Raw genomic sequence first — 24,145 nt, forward strand, 5'->3', positions numbered from 1 at the left:
GCATATGTGGCTATAAGGTGACATGTAGAGTTTGGTTTCTCTTCTGCTAGCCATTGAATAATATCACATGTGGAGCAATAGTGCATTGGAAATACAGAACAAAGCTTACAGGAGCAAGACAAAGTGCAAGTGTAGAAAGATCCAAGGGGTCACTATGCAGCGTCTGTAGAGTGTAATCTCAGATCAGACAGATTTCAGGCATGAAATGGCAGTAAACTTGTTTGGTTAAGATATCCCATCCCTTTTTTGATTGCCTTCCACTTTGGGTCAGTGCTTTAAGTCCTGTCCCTTTTGCCAGAAGATGTCTTTAGGCTTTGTATTAGTTATAGGAGATGTTTGAATTTTGAAACAGATTAAAATGTTTACCTATGAGTATAAAATGGATGGCTTGTGTTTAACACCTATGGAAAACAATTTTTGTAATTCTTTTGAAGTTCCCATATCTGCCGATCACTAAGATTTATTTTTTTTCCTTGTTCCTTTTCAATTTAAAACAAAAGAAGTGCAAATCTGAGGTATTAGAGTTCTGAAAAAAATAAAATTAAAATATTAAAGTTTTGCGCTTCATCATAATCAGTATTTCTGAGAATTTCACAGAACCCTGACTGACTTCAGAAAATTTGCTAAGCATCAAATCAATGCTTTATGGTTTTGTTAACATTCAGCTGACAGTCAAAAGCTAAATTTGGAGATGACTTTTGTTTGATAGGTCTTTGTTATGTGGCAGTAGCAGGATCTGGATGAGGTAATGGATAAAAGAATCTGTGTTATTCATATAGTTAGAATTTCAGAGTGTAAAGGAACAATTCTCACCATTCTGCAGAGGTGGGATGCCCAGCAGAGGACGCACTGAGAACCTGTGTGGCTGGATTAATTGTGCATGTGATACATACAACAAATAGAACTTGATTAATTAATTAACTATCACTTTTGTTGAATATGAGAGTTGCAAATGTCTTGATTTATGGCCTTTAATAGTGAATTTTGTTTCCTGACAAGGAGGTAAATTGAGAACCAAAGACATTAGTTCGTACATGTTTATGAATCTCTACATGAGGGAGGAGAAATAAGCCCCCATTCTACTCTGTATTTAACTATATGACTGCAAAATTAAATGCATATTTTAGGAGGAGAGTTTTTCTTTTCCTGCTGAAACTAAACAGACGTGTGACAAGAAGGCCAGTTTCAAATTCTGCATAGGTTTCACTGTTCCTTTTTGTTTCTCATTCTGTCAAAGGTGTCAAGAATATTTTTATGGGTCAGATTCTGACATGACATTTTTACATTGGATTATCTTCTGTAGAGCTACTTTATTTTGCTGATCAGTGTCTTTAAATTTTGGATGCTTACTTTTATTGTTTCCTCTTTTGTTTTCGCAAATGCTCATCATGTTGAAATAAGTTAAACTGCCTGTTAATATCTTTCCTCTTCCTCTGCCTTGAGGGTTTATATGGTATTCTGAGTACAGGGTGGCAGTGGAGGGAGGCAGCAACTGGAGTCAGAAGGTGGAGCAGCAGATAGCCCTGCAAAAGGACCCTGCTGAGTCCCTAAGCAGACTCTAAGGTCTCAGGCTGCCGTGAGGAGCAGTGCAGAAGTGCATTCTCTCATAGCTCAGGGCAGCCAGAACAACACCACAGTGATCAATAGCGAGTCGTTGCACAAGACAGGTAGAGAGAACCAGGAACAATTATGTGCAAAATAACTTGGCAAGTTGGAAATAACAGCCAGAATTGGAGGCATGAGGACTGTGAAAGGAGAGTAAGACTACAAGTGACTAGTGTTAGCTTCACCATTTATTTACCATTAAGTTACCCACTGCAATTTTGAGCCATAATTTAGCCACAATTGAACCATAATTTAAATTACACTGTAGGTCTCTGAGATCTTTGGATTTCCAGAACAATGGAAAGGATTATTAATTAAATAAGTCTTGGCACTGTTTCATCTTAAATTGTATCTATTAGTTGAGTAGTTTTCCTGACTGGCATTATATTCACAGTTTTAATATTGCCTTTTTACAAAAAGTTAAAAATTATAAAATACGAGGTTTAGTGTATTAAGCAGTGTACAAATATCCAAGAGCTTTAGATTTTTTCCTTTCTGTTCTGCTTTGTAGCTCCAAAGGAGAAAGAATCTTTTGTTATGATTTGCTTAAAAATGAGAAAATATGAAACTCATAGAAATGGGAGGATTCCCAATTATTTAGGAAAGTTTCCTCACTTTGTTGATATGATGGACAGGAGATAAAATTACACATATAGCGAGTATGTAACTCTATGAGCTCAAAATATACTATTTTATTTAAAAGTTCCTCCATAGCTGTCACCTCAGTAAATATTTCTTTTGTCTTTTCCACAAATGATGAATTTCTTCTGATTTCCTTGTATTGTGTGTTTGCAGAGTACAGCAGAATATTGCCTGTTATGTGTGTATATATATATATATATATATATATATATATATATATATGTGCGTGATTCAGAAAGACAAATAATTAGCACATGATAAATTCTCTAACTGAGAAGTAAAACATAACAGTTCTCTAACATTAGTGGTATGATCACACATGGTTTTTTTTGTATTTAAGCCCTTTATTCATATGGGGCTAATCCTAAACATAAGTAGCTATTTAAATAACTATAATAAAATGAATAAATCTGTCATTTTTCAAGACTTACACCTCTTTAGAAATTTGAAGTAGAAACTACCCGCCTTGTTTCTATGCTTGCGGGTTTTTCTTGCAGATTTTGTTTGATTCACAAAAATATGTGGTAGTATTTCAGCACTCCTGTCTGCCAGATAAATTAAGTGTTGCTGATGTGTAATGAAATAATGATTCTCTGAAAAAAAATAGACCCTTTTTCTACCCTTTATAAATGCCACCTTTAAAAGTTAGAGTCTAATTTATTCATAGAATTGAACCTTTACTTTTCCCTAATCAAGGGAGTATAACAGATTGAAAGGAGATGATTTATACATGAAATAGCCAAAATGCTTTTTAACAATTAGAAATCAACAGAATTTTAGGTCAAGAAGAAACATCAAAAGGCCATTCATTCCATAATGGGAGCCTGTTACGGGACCAGCTAAGACCAAACCTTTTCTAACAGAGTTTTGTCTACCCTGTCTCATTTAATCAGTAATCTTTTCCATCATCTTGTTCATTTCTTTATTCATTTGTTCATTCATTTTCTCTCATGTTTTCATTTTTGTGTGTTTTTGTGGGGCTTTTTTGGGGGGTGTACGGTTCTGCTGGGGTTTTTCTGCTCTTTGTTCTATTTTGGTGTTATTGTTTGGTGGTTTTTTGCTTCTTTTGGATGGTTGTTTGGTGGGTTGTTTTGTGATTTTTTTTTAATTATGTCTAAGACAATTGTCCATAAGCCAGACTCACTTGTATATTAACTACTGAAACTATGTTATTGAGTTGGGGATCTATTAGGGGAATAAGTAGAATCTAAAATGAAATCCTTCATAACTAATCAGATTGAAACTTTTATCTATCTTAGCATGATTCCCTGGTGTGGTAACATTAATGCTGGACATTCCAGGGCCCACTTAATTTTTTTTCTGTAGCCCCTGAGCCAATGCATCTTTTGCACAGAGTGGTTCCTCTTCCATGCAGAGGCTTCTCGGAGAAGTCCTTTATAAGAGTGTCTAAAAATAGTTATTTTAAATACTTTGTTAGTAGGGAGTATTTCTGATAATCTAGCCTGGATACCTCACCAGCCAAGGTTTTGAAATATCACCTTTCTCCTCCTTTTGCTTCAGTCAGGGGAACAGAGCTGTGAAAAAAAATTATTCCTCTACCATAAAGATTAGTATTTTTATTGTCAATATTGGCATTATTATTGGAGAGATTGTCGAGAATAGGTATTTTTCATGATCAGACTAGTCTGGAAAAAATCTTTTATTGCTTATTAAATACATACTGGAACTGACATTGAAGGCCAGCTGAAAAATCTTTTGTTAGATGCATTCATATACAGTAAGCTGTGCTTGCAGGGTGTCAGGAGGAAGTGGGAAAAATTCATATTTACTAGAAATTTAATGATTTAGTATTAAATAGAAATTTGTTCCTATTTCACAGGCTTTCAATTTTCCCTGGAAAAATTTTTGAGATGAAATGGAACTTGAAAAATAATTATTTACATGAGAAGGAAAGAATTTAAAAACTCACAAAACAAAGCCCAAATTGCGTGTAGTGTAAGAGCTAAAGATACACAGACAGAGGTAGAGCAACAGCGTTACTGCTGTAAGATATAAACGGAATTAATCAGAAACTAGGTGTACTAATCCCAACTGTGGGCTGTGAAACCACTTTCTGGATTGTTGTCATTAATTAAATTATGCTTTCACAAGACTTCACTTGTCCTTGAGCATTTTCAGAATTTTGCAAGCAACTATTCCCCTCACATGTTAATTTGAATAACAGCAGGATACTGAAAGGACCACTTCCAGAGAGAAAATAAATGGCAGGGAAACTCATGCTCTACTGGATGTGTCCTGGGTGTTTTTGTGCAGGGCTGTTATCACAGCCATATCAAATGCTTTAAGATGACTGCTGAAAGCTTTCTTCTTTCTATTAGAAATCTATGTAGAATTGTGGAAAATGTCTTAATTCCCCATTCCAAAAAAAACCACAAAATGGGAGTGAATTATTCTAAAATGCTTGGATATCTAAGCTGTCTTTCTCAACTTCACAGAGATTGTATGTGTGCTGTATATATAAATATGTGTACACCTGTCTTCACAGATCTAAATGTGGATATTCTAGTGGGAAGGGGCAGGTTGTGTTTTTAAACTGAAAATGCATTATTTGCTTGCCTGTGGAGCCTTTGGGTTTGTTTAGGAAAGGCTGAAACACAGATGATCCTGAAACAGAGGTCTCCTTAACTTTGAATTACTTACTCTAATGAAAATTCCACATTGGCTGCCCTAATTCTTAAACAAACAGCTTTAGCTTTGGACTTTTTTCTATTTGAAAACATACATATGTTTTATAACTCTCTATTCGCTGCAGAGTTTTGCACCCAATGATCTTTCCAAAATTCTCCATATCATTCAGCAAAAAATTTAAATGCCAAAATCTTATTTTAAAATTTTCCCATGTTATTGTCACGACAGTCTATCAGTGCATTCAGTGTAAATGCTGCAGGAAGTGGGATTTTAGGAACTGCAGTCCACATGGAGCATGCAAACAAGAGTGTTACAGGCTAGGATGCACAAAAGAGCACAGTGTAAAAAGGGAAAGTGAAGAGGCATGATGGAACTTTTTAAAAAACAGAGGAGTGCAAGATAGCCCAAGGAAAAGAGCTTGATCAGATAAGGATGTGATATTCTGGGCTGGGGAGTGGGATTTCCCTCTTTGGAGTAACGGTTCAATAAAAAATCCACCTCCAGTATATAAAATTTAAAAAATATCCCAAAAAGTACATCCAGTCTGAAAAACTGGAAGTCTTGAGAAAGCTTCTCCCTTTGATCTCCTGTACGACTGAGTACTCTGCAGCTTGCCTGAGTGCTCACTGCTCCTGCCCTGACCTTACACAGACAGCTGAGCCTGAGTATGCAATTAATTTAATAATAACCATTTTGAAAACCATCTTACCCTGCCATTCATGACTTGGTGTGAATTAAAACCTTGGAGGCTTGTACTATGTATTGCCTAAGTAGTATTTTAACTATGTGATGTCTGCAGATGTCATTGGAAGCTGAAGGAGCATCACTGGTTGCCTCAATAGGCCTCATCTTCAGAACAGAATGTATTATCTCTTTTTGTTTATTTTCACACAATTTGAATCTAAACTTGGGTCTGAAGAGGAAAGAACTCTTCTCCTGTATGTAAGCCAAAAGGACCTTTGTAATTCAGACTACAGGATATTTGTATAAATAAGTTTTTAGTATGATTTTTTAAGTTCATCCATTTGATTATTTTATATATATATATATATAAATATTTAAAATACATTGATTTTTTCTGATTTTATGTATTGTAAAAAAGTCAGGCATTAGTAATGAAACAAAATGTAGTTTTGAAGCTGATCTCCTATCCATTATGACAAGCCATAGAAGACATATGCAGTATTTTTACTGTAATTTCTTTTGGAATTAGTTGTGAGCCAGATAGATGAAAAAGTTACTCCCAAGTAAAACTACTGCAGTGCTAGTGTTACTAATCTCTAAGGGAAGTTATAAGTGTCTGTTCTTTAGAATGTAGATTTTTTTTTCTCTCTACAAGTTAGATCAAGTCAGGAATTTATCCTTCTTAGGACTAAGAAAGAAAAAATATACTTCATTGGCATTTACAGAGGAACTATTTTGATGTAATCTTTCTTGTTTTACTCCTACTGTCAGTATTGTTGTGATGTTGAATACTTATTCTGTAGCTTGCTCCTCTCACACATATGTGAAATTCTCCAAGATGTGAATTTATGTCTGAACAAAAATTTTATTTATATTAACAGAAGAGGTGGGAAGCAGGAGTCATTCCTGGTTTTACCCAGAGTTTTCTTGAGCATGCCTTCAGAGAAAGTGATATTTACTATGCTTCCAACATTTGTCTGGGTTTTCTTTAGTTCTAAGAGCACAACATTGTTTGGGTCAGAAGGAACATATTTCCAGTTGATTATGTAATTTGAAAATTATATTTTGAGGGGGGAAAAAAGTTGACCTCTTGTCAAAATCTGATTTTATTTCTGCTGCCTAAATAGTAGTCATCTTTGTTGCCCTGAATTCTTATGTTAGGACTATATAGCACTACCGAACATAGCAACCTGCTAGATTATTCCTTACATGGAATACATAGGATTTTGGCAATATGAGTAATATTTACTCACTTTAAGATGACTAAGTGAAAACTTTTTTTCAGTGGGTGTTTGAAATATCAAGCAATATGGTTTTATTATTTTCATTTTTCCTGAAAAGGAATAAATATTTTTGGACCTCACAGTATTAGGTTAGAAAAAACAGACACTGGGACATCAGAACCATAGCCCTGGATCTTCTGCTACGACATATGTGCACTTCCTCCTGAGGCACTTAAATATAAAGAAAACAGTCTGTTATGGAAAATGTGTTAGTGAATAAACTCTACATCCAAAGAAGACTCTATGTGCTCTGCATTGGCACTCTCTTCTACTGCTAGCAAGAATGCATAGTAAAAAAAATGTATAGTGAACATCTATAAATGCTCATTTTAATGGCCTCCCAGAATGAACTATTTTTATATTATTTTCCCTGTCATTTTACATATTGTTTTAAAGAATCATTTGTACCTAAGCATTTATTGGCAGCCAATAGCTTTAGGGATTGTAATCCTATTCTGCCTAAGCAGTATTTCAGAAGGGAGAAGGTGTCAGAGCATCTCTGAAGAGAGAAATCATCGAAATGTTCAAAATGATAAATTACATCTACATTGATGTACCAGCACATCCATAAGAAACACTAAGGAGAGGAATATATTGCCTTGAAGTGTGAATAGTATGGTTCTGGCTTTTAATACAGTTTGAATACTGGTCCTGGAGAAAGTTAAAATTTTAACAGATGTCTTTTCATCCCTTACTTTAGTAAGTGATAGCAGTGAATGAAATATCATGTCTGGATTCTTTACATGTACAGAAAGAGAACATTGGTGCTACCTATCAGAATTAGATGACAGTGAACATAGTTTAGTTCTTTCTTAATCAGAAACATAGATTCTGTGTTAAAAGTAATATGCAGATAGATTATATTACTGTTCATTTTAGTAAAACAATAAGACTTTGTTGAAATGCTATCTGTTAAACACTGTCAAAGGGTAACTGGAAGAAAGTAGTTCTCAACTAGATTTTTCCTCTGTTAAATCCAAGACAATTCCATGGTCCAGATATATCTGTCCTACAGAAAAAAGAAAACAAGTTCAAGCATGAAACATATGTGACTTTACAATAGACAACAAAGAACATAAGTATTTTTCAGTGAGAAAAGTAGAACTTTGAGGAGAAGGTATTATTTAATTTTAAAATATCCATTTATCTAAATCTATGTAAGATAAATTCTTCTGCACACTTTCCATTTTTTAAACATATGGGGCAATGTTCATGTAAATGCTATTTCTTTTACTAGAGCAATGCTAGAATACCAAATGTTGCACAATTTTACATCATGATGTCATCTGCCGATACTTCTTGTACATCCCATTATAGAAAAATATTTTACAGCTGGTTTTAAAAACATATGTTTCATGGATTAAACACAGGACAAATTAAGTATATTCCAAATTTAACTATGAGTCTCTAGAAATTTGGATGGCTTGGTCTCTTTGGTTGCAATTTCAAAAGTCTAGCATATTTTCTTATTCCCATTGTAAAACTGTGTGTTGTCAGTCACAATGAAGAATGGCTGCTGAGCATGAAACGATGGAAATTTCCATACTGTGATGAAAAAATTTCATGCAGAACTTGCAAGTGTATTATCAGGTGCAAAATGCAGCAAAACTTTGCACATTTGCACCAGGCCTCTACATGAGTGCTGGTTCAAAACACCAGTCAGTCAATAACTGTAATATAAAACTGTTTTAAAAAATTTTCAGAACTTGTGTTTTACTAGTCTGGAAGCTGTACTGAAGTAAATGTGAAAATGAGGGGTTTGTTATGTCTTAAAATCAAAAAACTTGCGTTAGTGGCAGTTCAAGTTTTTATGGACTGCAGTGGGTTATGGTAAATCTAGAAAGACAAAAAAAGCAGTAACACTTTGAAAAAAATGTGCTAATAGTAAAAATTACCTGATTAAAAAACACACGAGCTCAGAAATTGCATTTATTCTTGGGAATGCCTGTGTGAAGTAGGGAAATAGGAAAGATTCTTAAATTTCCCCAGTTTACACACATATGGGATCCAAAAAGTTTTTGTAATAGTCCACAAAAAGCATGGTAAAATTAAGGAAAGTTGTTTACATTCCCATTCACTGACATTTATAAGTTTCAATTTTTTTATTCCTACTTGTGAAAGAATAGTCATCTTTGTAACAGTCGGGATCACTTTGTCACTTTGTTATTGCAGCCATTACATGACATATCTGTGGAGAGGGCTGGTGACAAGCTTCTGCTCTGATCATGATCCCTCTGACTTACACAAAAAAGGTGTTCAAAGTAGCAGAGCTGGGATTTTTCGTTATCAATGGATTTTGAGGCACAGGTGATCTTTCAAATTTATGGAAACATTCACTCATTCCCTCAACGTGTGTTGGGGATCTTTTTTTACTGTATCATGTAGTACTTTTTGTTTCTAGCAAACAGGAGGAGTTCTACATTAGAGGAAGAAGGAAAGTGTCTGTACACAAAAAAAAAAAAAAAAAAACAACAAAACAAACAAACAAAAACAAACAAACAAACAAACAAAAGCCAAAAAACTCTTTTTTTAAGAGAGATGCAGAAGAAGAGTGATCATATGTGAGAGTTGTAATGGAAAATCTATGCAGAAGCAGTTTATTTACAAATATAAATTTCACCCAACAAGAAGGAAAGCTGTAGACCACATGAAAGGGATGAAATAACATTCCAAATGCAAAACCAGAACATGATTTTAAGGGTTTAATACTGCATAAGCAGTGAATCAATACCCCAGTATGTTAATATTCTGATATTCAATGTTATGATACTACTTCCTAATATTTCAACAGTATATAACAAAGAATACTTAACAAATAAAATGACCAAAAGAAAAAAAAATAATCTCAATAATAAAAACATGTATATATTTAACCTGGAAAATGCATTATTATGTTTTGATAGGGAGTTCAAAAAAATATGGAGATTAAATCCTTCTTATGGTGTATGCATAATGATATATGCAGTCCTTGATGACACATGGTAGTACATTCTTTTCAGTTTCATCAGAATGAAATAACTTTTTCACCTGAAGAAGCCATTGGACAGTAGCTAACCTGTGTTCTTTGCACAATCTTAAAAATTTCTCAGCAAATTAGCTTCAAAGACATCAAACTCAAAAATGTGTGAACGTTTTGTGGAAGAATGGGATAAAAGGAAGCTGGTAAATTAATTATCTCTCCTTGATCTTTTCCACGTAATATTTTTTTCCTAATCAAAACTCTGTAATTGAGCAAGTAATCAGGTCCATGGCAAAAAAAAAAAATTCTTCTAGCTGATTTTACATGGCTCACATCAGAAAATCGCACATTTATTTTTTTTCTCTTCTTATTAGTATGTCTTAGGAAGAGCAAAGTAAAAAGAAGTAATTTAGAATATCACATGAGTACACAGCAGAGTTGTTTTCCCAGAGCTTAAAAATTAATGTGCTGTCTTCAGATCTTTCATAGAGTAAACAGTATTAGCTGTAGCACTGTCAAACAAACAAGCAAGCAAATAAATGGTACTTTCAAAAAGAGTTTGAGCACTATTATACTTACACCTATGTGCTTCAGGGAGCTATTTCTGTCACTCTCAATATCAGGAGAAGCTCTATGCATGGAGATTACACATAGTACAAAATTCACGGATAAGGATTTTAGAGAACTAATAGGTTTTTCACAATCTAAATAATCCTTAGGTTAGCATTCCTGTTCAATAAAAGATAGACATCCTTTCTCTTTAGAAGACCCTATTACAAGGGATTTTTTTTTTCCCTTTTTGCCTTATGTACTGGAAACAGAAAAATTAGAGTTTGATTTTCTGTTTGTACACACACACACAAAAAAAAAGTGCAATGAGAGTAACTTGACAAAAGAAACACCAGAAATGAAAGTCAAAAATCACCTGTAGAAAGTCTGCAGAAAGAGTGTGTGGAAACACACTGTTTTATACATGCTTTTACTCCATTGTTGTCACAAATGTACAATATTTTTCAGTGAAGAATAGCTTTTCACTGAATCAGTGAAATTCCAAGTCCTGAACTCTTCTATCCCTTGGGGTTTTACAGTTTGTTTTTTTTGGGGTTTTTTTATGTATTTACTGTTTTTCTGACCTTGACCTCTTCAAGGTCTTAAGCAAACATCCTTTCATGTGAAAGCAGGTTGACTTGAGCAGGTAATGCAGGTACCTAGGACTGCTTTTGGCATCTTTGAGGTTAAAGGCATCTGTGAATGTGTAGCTGAATGCTGAGGCATTTACAGACAAAGAACTTCAGTGGTCTAAGTAAGTGAGAGGTTTGCAGACCTGTGCCCAAGAGTACTTCCGTGTACTGAAAAGCTTCTATTTCCCATTACTGCTTGTGCCCATCTGTAGGGATGGTGAGAATTTGAGAAGTGCTTTATGCTGTCATGTCATCACCTTATTATGATTTGGTAACACTAACAAAAGCAAAACATTCTTCTTACAATGATGATGATGATGTGTGGTCAAGGGTTATTTGAGTAGCAATGTATCATCAAGGCTCTTGGATTCAAACTGTCACATTTATGGTCCTCCTGAATGGATCTAGGAATGTAAGTTATCACCATAGAATTAGATAGATTACAGACTTATTGATTTTAAAGTAAGATTTATGGACAGTAATTGTTAAGGGGCACTGAAAACTGAAGACCCAAATTGGTTTTTTTTTCTTATTTTCAGTAATTTGCTTCTGTTCAAATCTTTGAAACTTTTAAAAAAGTCCAAAACCCATATGCTATGTAAATCATAGTTCTTGGGGAAAAATAAATATATTCTATGCCCATCGCAGCATTTGCCTAAGTGAAAGATGTCTGAAATGAAAGCTTACTGCTGTGAAGAGAGCTCAGATAAAAACTGCACCAGAGTGTAATTATTTTTCTTCCATATGGAAGATGTACAGTATGGATACATAGTACACTAAAAGAACAATTTGGGATTCTATTTTTCTTAAAAATATGTAGTGTTCTTTGAAAACAAAATGACAGGCTTTTTATATATAAAAATTTTTTGTGTTGTTTTGGAATTACTTATCTCTTTTTTTTCTTTTTCTTTTTCATTCCCTGGAGTTCTTTTGTTTAGAGAGAAAATAGAAGCTGGTGTTGACCACTTGTGGCTGCTTTAGTATGCCTGATGTTGTTTCAGATGTGGTTGCTTATGCACCTGCATACTTCTGCCATTGCAGCCTCCCTAATGGCTGCAGCAAAGGAGCAGACTTCAGAGAAGCCGCTTGCAAACAGAAACATCTTGCAAGAACAGATATTTGTGTGCTATAGTGTTATATTGTGAAGTTAATATTGTTTCAGTTGTGTTTTTCTTGGATGATTGCAATCCAATTATTTTTCTTCTATCTCAGAAAACTCATTCAGCAGATGGGGGAAATTGTGGTTTTCTATTTTCTTCCTCTGTTTGACAAGGGTTTGGAATAACTTTTTTTGTCAATTTGTGGACACTGCTACAGATAGTACACTTATCTGCTTGGCTAATGATTCCCTCTGAAAATTCCATCAAAATGTGTGACATTGCCCAGAGCAGTGTCTTTCATTAAAATATATATTATAGCTCAGACCAAGGGAAGCAAGTCAGCAGCAAATCTGACAATGTTTTTACTGCATAGACACAATGAACATTTCAGTAGTATCAGCTAGACTCAGCTTTTGTAGTGTGTACCATCAAGAAAAAATTTAAATGCAGTTTTTACTACTAATAATAACATTTCTTTTAAATTAAATGTTTTGTCTATATAAATGTCAAAGGAGGTCAGTATGATTGTAGTTCTTATTAGAGGGAAGATTAAAATATTTTTACTCAGTGTCTTAGTGCTCCGCCATTAATTCTTTATATATCTCTTTACATTTTGATGTTTTTAGTGAGGCAATAAACCATTCTGTGTAACAAAAGCAAAGTAACTTAATACAATCCTCTATATTTTGTTAAAGCTCATACCTCATGTAGAGCTAATTTTGTCATTCCTCTGGGCTGGGCACTTAGACATTACTGCAGAAGTGTTGTGCTGGGTCCCTCTTGTCAAGTTAAACTATTGACAGTGACAATAAAATTAAGAGGGGGAGATTCTGCTGCTTTCCTTGAAAGAATGTGGTGCTCTCAGAACCGAACACAATATTTATTCAAGACATAATGGTAGTTATGGGAGTTACTACCATATCTCAGGCTTTGCTTTTGGAATCCTGTACAAATGATTTTATTTTTTTAATATTTTGCAACAATAATTTTATTATCTGCAGTTGTTTCAAAATACTTTAAGTGTTCATGTACATAGCCACTTTTGCTCTGATTAAATTCAATAGATTAATTAAGTTTTTGGTTTTTTCAAATCAGCCTTGGATTTTAATTTAGTCCATATAAGGCAATTCTTAATAATATTTTTTTGCTTCGGGAACAAGATATACCCAGATCATATATCAAGAATTTATTGATAGTCCAATTAGAAATACTGTAAAAGTCATAAGCAGTCCACTTAAAATGCCACCCACATTACACTCCAATAATGCAGATTTTTCAACTAAAGCAAACAGGAGCAAGCAGTCATGCAGTTAAATCAGTAACAGACAACTTTTCTGCTTTACAAATTCCCCTCTTATCCAGGCTTTTTTCTCTTCTGGTCATGCATGGTTTCCTGGTTGCAGCTTGTTTTCCTGAGGCAAGTGCAGGGGAGCATGGTGATCACTGTGAGTTATTAACATTCCGCATTCCCAGGAGAAGTAGGATGTTGGCTTTCTTCTCATTTTTTGGATTGAGTTTTGGTTTTGCAGTTCCTATTGATGTGTTTTATTCCCATTGGGCCTCTTTCCTATTGTCCAGTAGTTTCTGCCTATGTGTGGTCTGTTGCTTGACAAGTAGGTATGTTCAAATATTTGGATGTATGACGTGGCTAAACATCATCCAATACAATGCAGGTGTATGAAGTGGATTGGTAGTGAATGAGGCCAGTGACCAAGCAGCAGTCACCTGATATTTGTGGTTGTGATCAGGCTTTAGCCACTTGATCATTTTTCAGTTACAAACAGTAACAACACTCTACTAGGTAGGTAATTAGCCCTCAATCTGTGAATTCATTTTACAGCAGTTAATATGCTAGTACATCACAAACAATATTTAAAGATTTATAGTGTCAAAATTAATAGAGGAATATAAAGAATTTACTTATTAACTGAAATATTTGCATCTATCTGCAAATCATGCAGTTGATTAATGTAGCTCTTCTGCAGTGTCTGCAGGAATTCAAAAAGAAAATGAGCTTTTAAATGGACCGATGGAAGAAAAATGTTGAAGTCTTAGCAAAACAGGGACACTGTTGGTTACTGTTCTGCAAAATCAGTCGTGCACTGCTGATATGGGATAGTTAAAGACTGAGGAACCATCATAAATCTTCCTGGATGCAACTTGCTGCTAAATATGTCACGAAGTGTAGGCCACCGGGTTGACCAAGGGGATATTCTAGATACGTCCATTTGCTATCATTTTCAGCTTCTTCTTTCCCTAAAGCAAAAATCAGAAAAATGAAGACAGGAATAATGACTGAAGGAGGTGAAAGTTGAGTACTTTCTGGCAGCTTCTGGTTGTGGACAGATTCAGAATATTAAACAGATATATTCTTATTGGAAGCATAACCAAATCAGTGCTAGTGTTTGCAGAATGTTTTCAGCCCATCACTTAGACTAGAGTTCACATTTCCACAGGGAATTCAGAAATCTGCACTGACTGCAGTTTGGGGAATTGGAGACATTGCTGTCAGAGATCAGCAGAGTCAGGAAGCTCCCTGGCACTGGGACACTGGAGACTCCCCCAGTGGCTCATGACTGGGCCATACCCCTTATAGGGATCTGGTTTGAGAAGAATTCCCCAGGTCACACCAGTTGGGTCTGAACAAATGATGGGTTGGCTTGCATTTGTACTGCTTAGTGACATTCTCCTCTGTGCCAAATTAATCTGAAAGAGAAATAGCTACAGCAGTTCCAAGCAGAGAGAAAGGACACTATTGTTCAGCTGGATTTTGCCCCCTCAATGTCTTTTAGAAACTATTATGGGCAGCACTGCAGAAATATACCCTCCCAAACCCTGCATTTGTAAGCTAAGCGGTGAATAACATTTATTCTAATTGGAAATGTTTTGGTGGAGCAAATCTCTTGTTGTAGAGATGATTTCATAGTACAGAGAGAAAAGAGAGAAGTGCACCATGCTCAGGGACATAAATCTCTAGTTAATCTAGTAAACATTGTCTGAAGTAGAGATTCCCAGGGGCTCTCCCAGAACAACACATATTGCAAATAAGAATTTGAGAGAAGTCTTGATATTTTTCCACTTGGACCAATTTGTACTAAGATGGAAGAATTAAAGAAGACAAACAGTTCTTTAATCTTTACTTTGCAGGAAAACTGAAATATAAACAACTGACAAAGAAAATACCATTTTGCTATGCAAAATCCTCCTTTGTGAGTTTAAAATTCAGCATTAAAAGTTAAAAGGCATAAATCAAAGTGTTATATTTCAAACAATATAAGACATATCTGGAAGTAAGGAAGCAGGAAATTCTTTTGGCTTTTACTCCTTTTCAATTGTTGGCTTAAAACTGCAGTTTAAAATACCTAGTTGTAAATGGAAGGCTTTCAGTGATTATTAATATGCAGATAGTTTTCTTCTCATGATACACTTGCCTATATTTTTCAGTTGAAGTTTATTGAGTAACAGAATGTTTAGCAGGATTAGCATATAATTTGTTGACCATGAAAGCAGCTGAGTATCTTTTGTGTTTCCTAACTTTTCTTTTAGATGCAAAAACCTTGACTCAAAATAAATCTGTATTTTCTTCACTGATGACACGTAAAGAGTGATTTCTTCACAATAAAAAAATAGATAATGTTATTAATTTTTGAAATGGTCCATGCATTTTGTGCCATCATAGCAAATTTTTGAATGTGCCTTTATGCAGTATGGGATTGGAATGGCATGCCTATGTTCATATTTGGTGTTTTGAAGAACCTTAATTTTTTATATTCTACAGCAATTCCTTATTCTGTGTATTTCTTAGCAGGGAATTTTTAATTGATTCATGTGTTCATAATTCCAGTTATAGATGCAGTGATTTTTTTCTGGGATCTCTATTTGATATACCTGAATATACTTTTACATATATCCCTGTAGAGATAAAAGGAAAGAGGTATGATGGAAAGCCTTCAGATCTTTTTCAGTTTGGATTAGTTTTGAGCTCCTTATAAACTTTTCAAATTTGTCATTTTACTGTTGGCATTTGCAATCACTAGCATTGAGGGCTCATTTTATCCCAAAAGGATCCTACAATGCTAATTGTTTTTGAGAAATTAAAGTATCAGTACAGCTATTCTAGAATACCAGAATACCCACTACTCTTTCTTTTAGAAATAAATCACTTCAAATAATATTTAGGCTGTAAGAAGTTTGGATTCTTGGTATTTTATATAGAGTGAATTATTCCTTTGTGAAGACAATGTTACTCTAAGGGCTAGGAAGCAATTAATTTTGCCAATGAGTACTGTAAATGAAATGTGTAAGACTGTTCTTCTGCCCTATAAAAACATGCCAAACAAATAGATCCTTTTGCTACTTCTTTCTTTTTTTTGTTTAAGAAAAGAATAAAAAGGTTCCACAGTAGTGACCCAGTTTTGTGTTGGTTATTCAGTCAGATCTTCATGTGACTCACCTAAGTATATAGTGCATTGACTGAAGTTGTGCTGAAATTTTTATGAGTTGAAAACCTTCAATTTATAAATTTCCCTTTTCCAAGCCCCTCCCATAAAATATATAAATTATATGCAACACCATAATTTCATGAATTTATTAAAAAATATTAAAAATCTCATGAAGAACCACATGCTTACTCCTTTTACAAAAGACAATGCAGATAGTTTCAAAGGCAAGACAAAGATTCAGAAAAAAAGATATACCTTGTGCGTGAGAAAATACCATCACCTCTGTATCATGTGTTTTAAATTCAAAACAAAAAGATGTTTTCTACCATACAAATCTTACTGCTTTCTTTTCAACCCTCTATGGCTTTTGAACTGAGAATGAAAACAGGAAAGTAACACCTTGCATCTTATGAATTAAAAATATCTGTTATTTTCTTTTTGCTCTGCTCAGGTGCTATATCAAAATTTTGTAATGACACACTGCAGATATTAAAAAATATTCAGGGCAGTAGGATAAGGATAAAAATGTTTTCTGAAATAAGAAAGTTTCCCTTCTGATTTCACATCACAGTATAACTGCACAATACCTGAGGCTGTTCATTTCTGCATTATCACTTTGTTCTTATTATGCTCGTCAATAAATACATTATGTTCTTAAAGTTGTTTCAAATGAAAATAAAACAAATTTGCAAAACTCAGTTTATACAAAAATCATCCTTTCTTATCAAAGAACACATGTCCATGTGGTTATAAACAGGCAATTCTTTAAAGTCAGGTTAGTAACAGTAAGGCAATGGGAAGCCATTTCACATTATCTTTTAACATACCAATCTACTTACCGGGTTTTCTTTCCATCCACCCTTCACTTCCCCAACAAAATAACACTTTACTGTGCTAAAGGAAAAGCATAATATATTTAATTTATATTTAATAGCATAAGATGTTATGAACAATGAAAATGCTGAAAGTCCCTGTCAAACTTCATCATTTAACAATAAACAATTTAAATACAAGCAAGTTAGATAACTTTCTAGCTAAAAATTAACAAACATAATCCAGAGAAAATGCCAATATTTTCTTGTGGAATAGAGTAATTCTGGACAGACATCTGCCACTGGCACAGTGTGTGGTTTCCTTTCACAGTAAATGATGTCCTTTGGGCCACAGAGGAAAATGTAGGTGGAACTGAATTACCGTCATTGCAGTAGACAATTCTCAGTGGGAAGACATCTGGTTTAGTGGTTAAGACAGGCAATAAATGCTGTAAACTAACGATGAAAAGGACTGAAATGAAAACCAAATAAAACTAAAACAATCACAGTTACTAAAATATTCTTGACTTAGGGAAGTTTTCTAGAATGAATGCATTATCCAAGAAATCCCAGTTTAAGAAATTAACTATGCTGGGTGGAAAATTACCCTCAGCAAAGTGACTGTGTTGCCAGAAAGATCATATGAGAATTTATGACAAGGATTGAGAGAGGTGAAAACAAAATAGGAGGGTGCTGACAGTAATACTATAGTTTTTATACCTTATGAAATAATAATTAGTTTTATATGATTTTATGTGTTTTTATTTTCCAGCTGCATTCCAATTCCGACAAAGGTGATGGATCAGTCAAATACATTCTTACTGGAGAAGGGGCAGGGACTATATTTATTATTGATGACACAACTGGAGACATCCATTCAACCAAAAGCTTAGATCGGGAGCAGAAGACACACTACGTGCTTCATGCCCAAGCTATTGACAGACGGACAAACAAGCCACTCGAGCCCGAATCTGAGTTCATTATCAAAGTGCAGGATATCAACGACAATGCACCAAAATTTACAGATGGACCATACATTGTTACTGTGCCAGAGATGTCTGAAATGGGTAAGGAAAACAAACTGTGCCATTCAACAGTCTTTTAACCAGTGCAAATGCCACATACTGTTTGCCAAAGTTATCATCACGTCATTGAGTGCATGTTAAATATATTGGAGTTAAGAGATGAGAAGAGGTGATAAGAAGACATGAAATACAACCCATATGTTGTGATATTCACAGTAAGGAAACAGTATGCACACACACGTGCTGGTTGTAAGAGAAGAGTCACTATTAATCTTGAATGTTTCAACATGCATGTTTTAATGCATGTTTTACCATACATTCTTTGGCAAATTGTAGTTTCCATTCTAGAAAAAAGGTGTATGCATATATCCTCATTCAACTGCAAACTTTAAGGCATTCTCTTAGGTTTACATAAGCAGCCTATACAATTCACAGAATTAAACACAAAGGGACTGTAGTTCCCTAGATTTTTTTAGACATATATTTCCTTATCAAGTTTCTTATAAAGTGAACTGAAGTTCAAAAAGATACCAATCTTTGGTTTTCTCTGTTACATCCTTCAGATATTCTTATTCTATGAGGTGCTGCATTATGCAATCAGCTTTCTTTATTTAATACTTCTCTGCTGTTGGGGTTAGTTTATAACTTTCCTCTAATAGAAGAATTGCCAGCAAAATTTTTTACAAGGACAAAAGTGCAGCATTTCTGTGAGTAATATCATAAATCCAGGACAATGCAAACAATACATGTTTGTGTGAATTACTACTGTGAATGCATAGAGCTTCCAGTAAGTCTTCTGGCTCTGCACAAAACCACTTCAGCTGTCTTTGATAATTCACTGTGGCACAAAGCTTTACTGCTAGAGTTGCAGTTCATTTCAGTATCATCTAAGCTTTTATCTCAGTTATCTCCCATTACACCACAAGTTGTCTTAATGAGGAATTAATTTCCTTTACCAACTGTTTCCAAAATGTGTAACTCTATATTTCTCTTTCTTTGGTTTTCTTTGTCTTTAATGGAAACCATTTTAATTGATTATTTCCTTCACCTTTAGAGGCATTTTATTTTCTGCATTGGAGGAAAGATAATGGAAGAGAGATCAATATTATCTTCAAAATCAAAGTAGCTGATGTAATAATTCTTTATTTGTATTATATTCATGAAGGTTTTATTTTTCTTTCATCTGCTCAATATTGAGCATTTTTCTATAAATGTAAGTCATAATTCTGCAGTAATTAGAATCTGGTATTACTATTCAGCTGCATCATACATGGTACTGTTTTCCAAAGAATGATTTGAATAATCTGGAATAGTATTTTGTGTTGTAAAACAGGGTGGATTATGGTAAACCAATGACATTTTACTAGTAAAATACGGATTTCATGCTTATGTTTTGCATAAAGCATTTTGATATTGATGCTGAAAACCACCACACTCACTAGTACATTAACCACAAAACCTCAAAATTAATAAAATTTTAAATTAGCAAGCCAAAACCACAACAATATTTTATAAATAAAATACTTTACTAGTTGTACCTGAGGCAAATCATTAAAATATCTGTTTCACAAGGCTTTTGTGTTGTGTGAATAAAACTGAATTTTCATATCCTAGCATACAGGCATTCTGTTGTAGGTATACATTACATTTTCATTGCAGATTTATTATCTCTATTTTCTTTTTTCTCCTCTCTCTGAAAGCATTTTTATTGTCTGCAATTTCAGGAAGACTAATTCTATTACTACCTCCACAGGATGCATTCTTTGTGTCAAATGATGCAGATACCTCTGTCACTTTTATTCATTCTATAATTAGCATAGTTTTTGACATTTAGCTGTGGAGTCTGTACATAACTGAAATTGTTGATGTTATTCTGTGAATTTCTAAGGAGCTCTCACTCTGAGTATATCTTCTCATTTTTATATTATCATTTAAAGATCTTTCAAAGGTACTGTCTCACTGCAGCAGTTCTCATGCTAAGTGGCATTATTTTTGATCTCCATTATTTTGCTTAGTTTCAGCAGCAGGTTCTTGTTTGTCTCCTCAAGATCCTAGCGGGTATTTTCCCCACAACTTGAACTGAATTTAGTTGAAAAAGCTGTAAGACCTTTATGGCTTTTCTTTTTCAAGTCACTGACAAGTGAGTAGAGTTTTTTAAATTTGTTTTTGGCAAATATTAGACCACAATTTTCACAAAATAAACACACTATTTATGGTTTATGTACTATTCTAGGAGAGATGAAAGAAAATGTCTATTCCCTGCCTTCAATGATTTTTTTCTATTAAATTTGGCTCGAGAACCAAAATTTATACATGAAATTATTTCTTCAGTAGTGTGAAAAACTCAGTTACACTGAGATTTCTGTAGTCTGCTTTAAGGTTTATGAAATTCATCTTTATATAAATTAAATAAAAATAAGAATATTTTTCAGTCAGTAAAAGACTTCCAGATGTCTTGTTAGCTGCAAAATGAGTGAAAATCTCCATGGAAATTTTTAATGCTGATATTTTAGAAGTGAGACTAAATGACTTCCTGATGACCCTTCCAACCCTAACAATTCTGTGATTCTCGGATAAGAAGATATTTTCAATAAATTCTGCTCAAGAAATTAATAGGCACAGTAGACATTTCCAAACTTCTTTTCAGAGTATTCCAGTGTGAGGTAGTCATAATTTCAGATAATCTGGAAGACAATGTTGTTCATAAATATGATTTTTATTAGAAATGCCTATTTAACTTCCTGTATTGTGAAATTCAATCACATTTCGTTGACTTGTTAGTGTTTTCTGACAGTACTAAGAATTCCTTTAGTTAGGCAGACTATCCCTGCATTTATTAAACGTCACCTTTTTATAATTTCTTTTAATTTTTTTGTTAAATATTGATCCATTTGAGATTCAATAGTATATAAAACTATTAAAAGTAATGCATAAATATTTACATTCTCAACAGACGTATTTTATGGAACTGCCTTATTAAAAATTAAAAATTTGTCTTCAGAGAGACAAATTGCAGTATTCCTTTTCAGCTTTTCTTGAAAATACAACTTCATAAACTTTTTTCTTGCAAACTGTATATTAAAAAGAGAAAAATCAAATGGAGATATTTTGAAATAAAATACAATTTTCTTCCCCAATTGAAAATTTTTTTTTATACTAGGAAAAAAATAAAAACTGACAAAACATCCAAAGTAGTATTCAGAGCATACAGACATCTTTTACAGTTCTTTATAAAGCACTAACTAAGAAAATAGAATGCCCAAAATATAAGCTCTGAAATGTAGCCGGAGAGCATATGAAATGCTAGTTGTACTCTGAATAAGCAGAGACTCCAGTTGGGGGAAAAATGTCACTTTCATTTCCTAACTGGAGTGACAAAATTCTTTCATAGTAAGGGTCTGATGTCCATATCTCTCCTGTGGTGTCCAGAGAAATTAGATCCTTGTCTTTCGTAGCTGATTACTTTTTTTTTTTTTTTTTTTTTTTACTTTTTAACATTTAAAATAGCAAGAGAGCACTTCTGTGTAATAATCTATCTAAATCCTTAATGACACTAGTTCAACAACGAAAAATTATGGTGCATCTAAATGATACAAATGAATTGAGATTTCCCTGTCGTGATGAGCCTGAATGATACTACCTTTGAAAGGAGTAGTTGAAAGGTAAAAGTACCCTCTTTCCCTTTTTTTTTTTTTCAAGGTATTCTAACCTGCAGCTTTCACAAACTGCCTTTCCTCAGTACTCAGCAAAAAACACAAGAACTGGGCAAAAGGCTGGTGTGGGGATATCTTATAAAATGCTGAGTGTGCTTGTGTGAGATAGTGAAGAAGTTAAGCTTCTCAAGTGCTTCATTCCACTGAATGAGAGTTTGAGGTAGGGTGGGAGGTTGAGTTAAAATTTGAGATTCTAAGGGTTCTTTTAGGTAGAAAGAGAACACTTTGCCACTATTTGATACTAAATTGCTCTTATCTGGTGTTTCATGGGAGAGAAATACAGTTGGATTAGAAAATCACTGTGGCAAATTTTGGATACAATGGCATTCCATTCATGCTAAAGAGACCAGTTGGCTGCTTATGTCAGATTCTGCCTTTCACTCATTTGGTTCTTTTCTCTGACATCAATGAGTTATACAAGCAATAAGATTCTTTTAAAATAAGGAGAGAGAAGAAAGTCTTCAAAGACGGAGAGAATTATAAAAAAACAGTATTTCTGATTTTTTTTTCTTCTGAAATAGCCAAAATACTTTTATCAAGTTCAAGACATATCTTGATTTCCTAGAATTCTGGGGAAAAAGCGTAATGGAAACTCACACTGTTGATAACTGTTTTCCTGGAAAAAGGAAAAAGTATAGACAAAAAGGTACAGAGGTTGCCCAGCATTCTGGATAGTAAATTCTGGTAGGTGACTGACTATACCACTTGAATGGATATGCTTTTGTTTTACATGACTACAAAATAAAATCATTCTGCATCCATAACCTGTTAATCTTCAGTGATTCCAAAAAACTGAACCATACAAGTTCCTCTTAAGCTAGAAATTATTTGCAAACTGGGCTACAGAAATATATCATTACAGCATTCCAACGTCATGGACTAGCAGGAGGAAATGTCGGCTCCTGGATTTGACCTCTTTTTCTATGTTTAGATAGGAAATAAATAGGCCTGAACTGATTTCTAGAACATTTAAAAAAAATACACAAACTTTCATTCACATTTGTTTACCTTTCTGCATGAGCACAAACACAGTAGTTTAGTTACCTATACCATTAACATCTCAATAATTGTGAACATACAACTAGCTCCAGCTTGATTTCATTACAGTATTCCACTTCAAAGTCATACAAGGATCCCTATACTTGGTTTGTTAATACATTTATTTGTGAGACTGAATACACTTGGGCTTTTCAAAGACCAGGAGACACTATATTTAAATATGCAGAGCATTTACGTACACTTTTACTGTCTCCAGTAGAGATACAAACAGCAGCTCTTGGTGTCCAAGTTAACATGGTAAAAGTGAATGAAGAGTTTTCAAAGAGGGTAGAAACCAAATCTGTGGAGGTTTGTATGGTTAGTTTGCTGCACCTGAAGTGAGACTCCATGACTTTACTTACTTCTAAGTCAAGAGCATACTGAGGGTGTGCACATTAACAAATGTTTCTGTGCAATGGAAATTGATCTAAGAGGCTGAACAACTGGAATGGAGAAACTGATGTCCATGCCACATATATTTGTGAAATCTTGTTTTAGATTAGCTCTTGCCTGGTCTCTGAGATTATGTGCCTCTTAGCAGTCAGAATAAATCAGATGTGCTGCTAAAGCAAATCTCCTGGTTTATTTGCATCTGAAAAAATCTAGGTAGCATGCTCTGAAACAGTTCCACAAGGAAAATCAAAGTGCAACAAATGAAGGAGATCAAGGGTTTCAATTCAGAAACACACTTCTCCTCTCCACTAAATGTGAAATTGAACACCTCAGAGTTGATGTGATACCTCAGTGGTTAATTTAGATGAGAATCTGCTTTCAGATGCAGAGTTATGTGAGAGCAGCCTGTTCTGTTATTATCATGGTATTTTAATGCTGGACCAAGGAGGCTGTATAACGCTGTGTCTGCATAAAGATAAACAAATAGAATGAAGCCTGAGCCTTTATTAACTCACAGTCTTACATGCACTGATTTCTTATGGGAAGTGCTTGGCAATGATAGCAAAGATTCATCATTACATGCCTTGAAAAATACACTAAAATGAAAAAAAATCACTTG

The 24,145-nt window shown here is 34.2% G+C and overlaps 1 protein-coding gene across 16 annotated transcripts in view; it reads left to right on the plus strand.

The window, feature by feature from the left end:
• The window catches only part of CDH18 (cadherin 18), a 491,833-nt gene that overhangs the window by 344,403 nt on the left and 123,285 nt on the right, over positions 1-24,145 (plus strand). For all 16 annotated transcript variants that reach the window (XM_074545340.1, XM_074545332.1, XM_074545380.1 and 13 more), the window contains one exon: positions 18,130-18,424. In XM_074545340.1, the coding sequence (XP_074401441.1) occupies positions 18,130-18,424 (295 nt within the window). The remainder of the gene's footprint in view (positions 1-18,129; positions 18,425-24,145) is intronic.

Source organism: Zonotrichia albicollis, chromosome 1 (assembly GCF_047830755.1).
Source record: "Zonotrichia albicollis isolate bZonAlb1 chromosome 1, bZonAlb1.hap1, whole genome shotgun sequence".
Classification (NCBI taxonomy): Eukaryota; Metazoa; Chordata; class Aves; order Passeriformes; family Passerellidae; genus Zonotrichia; species Zonotrichia albicollis.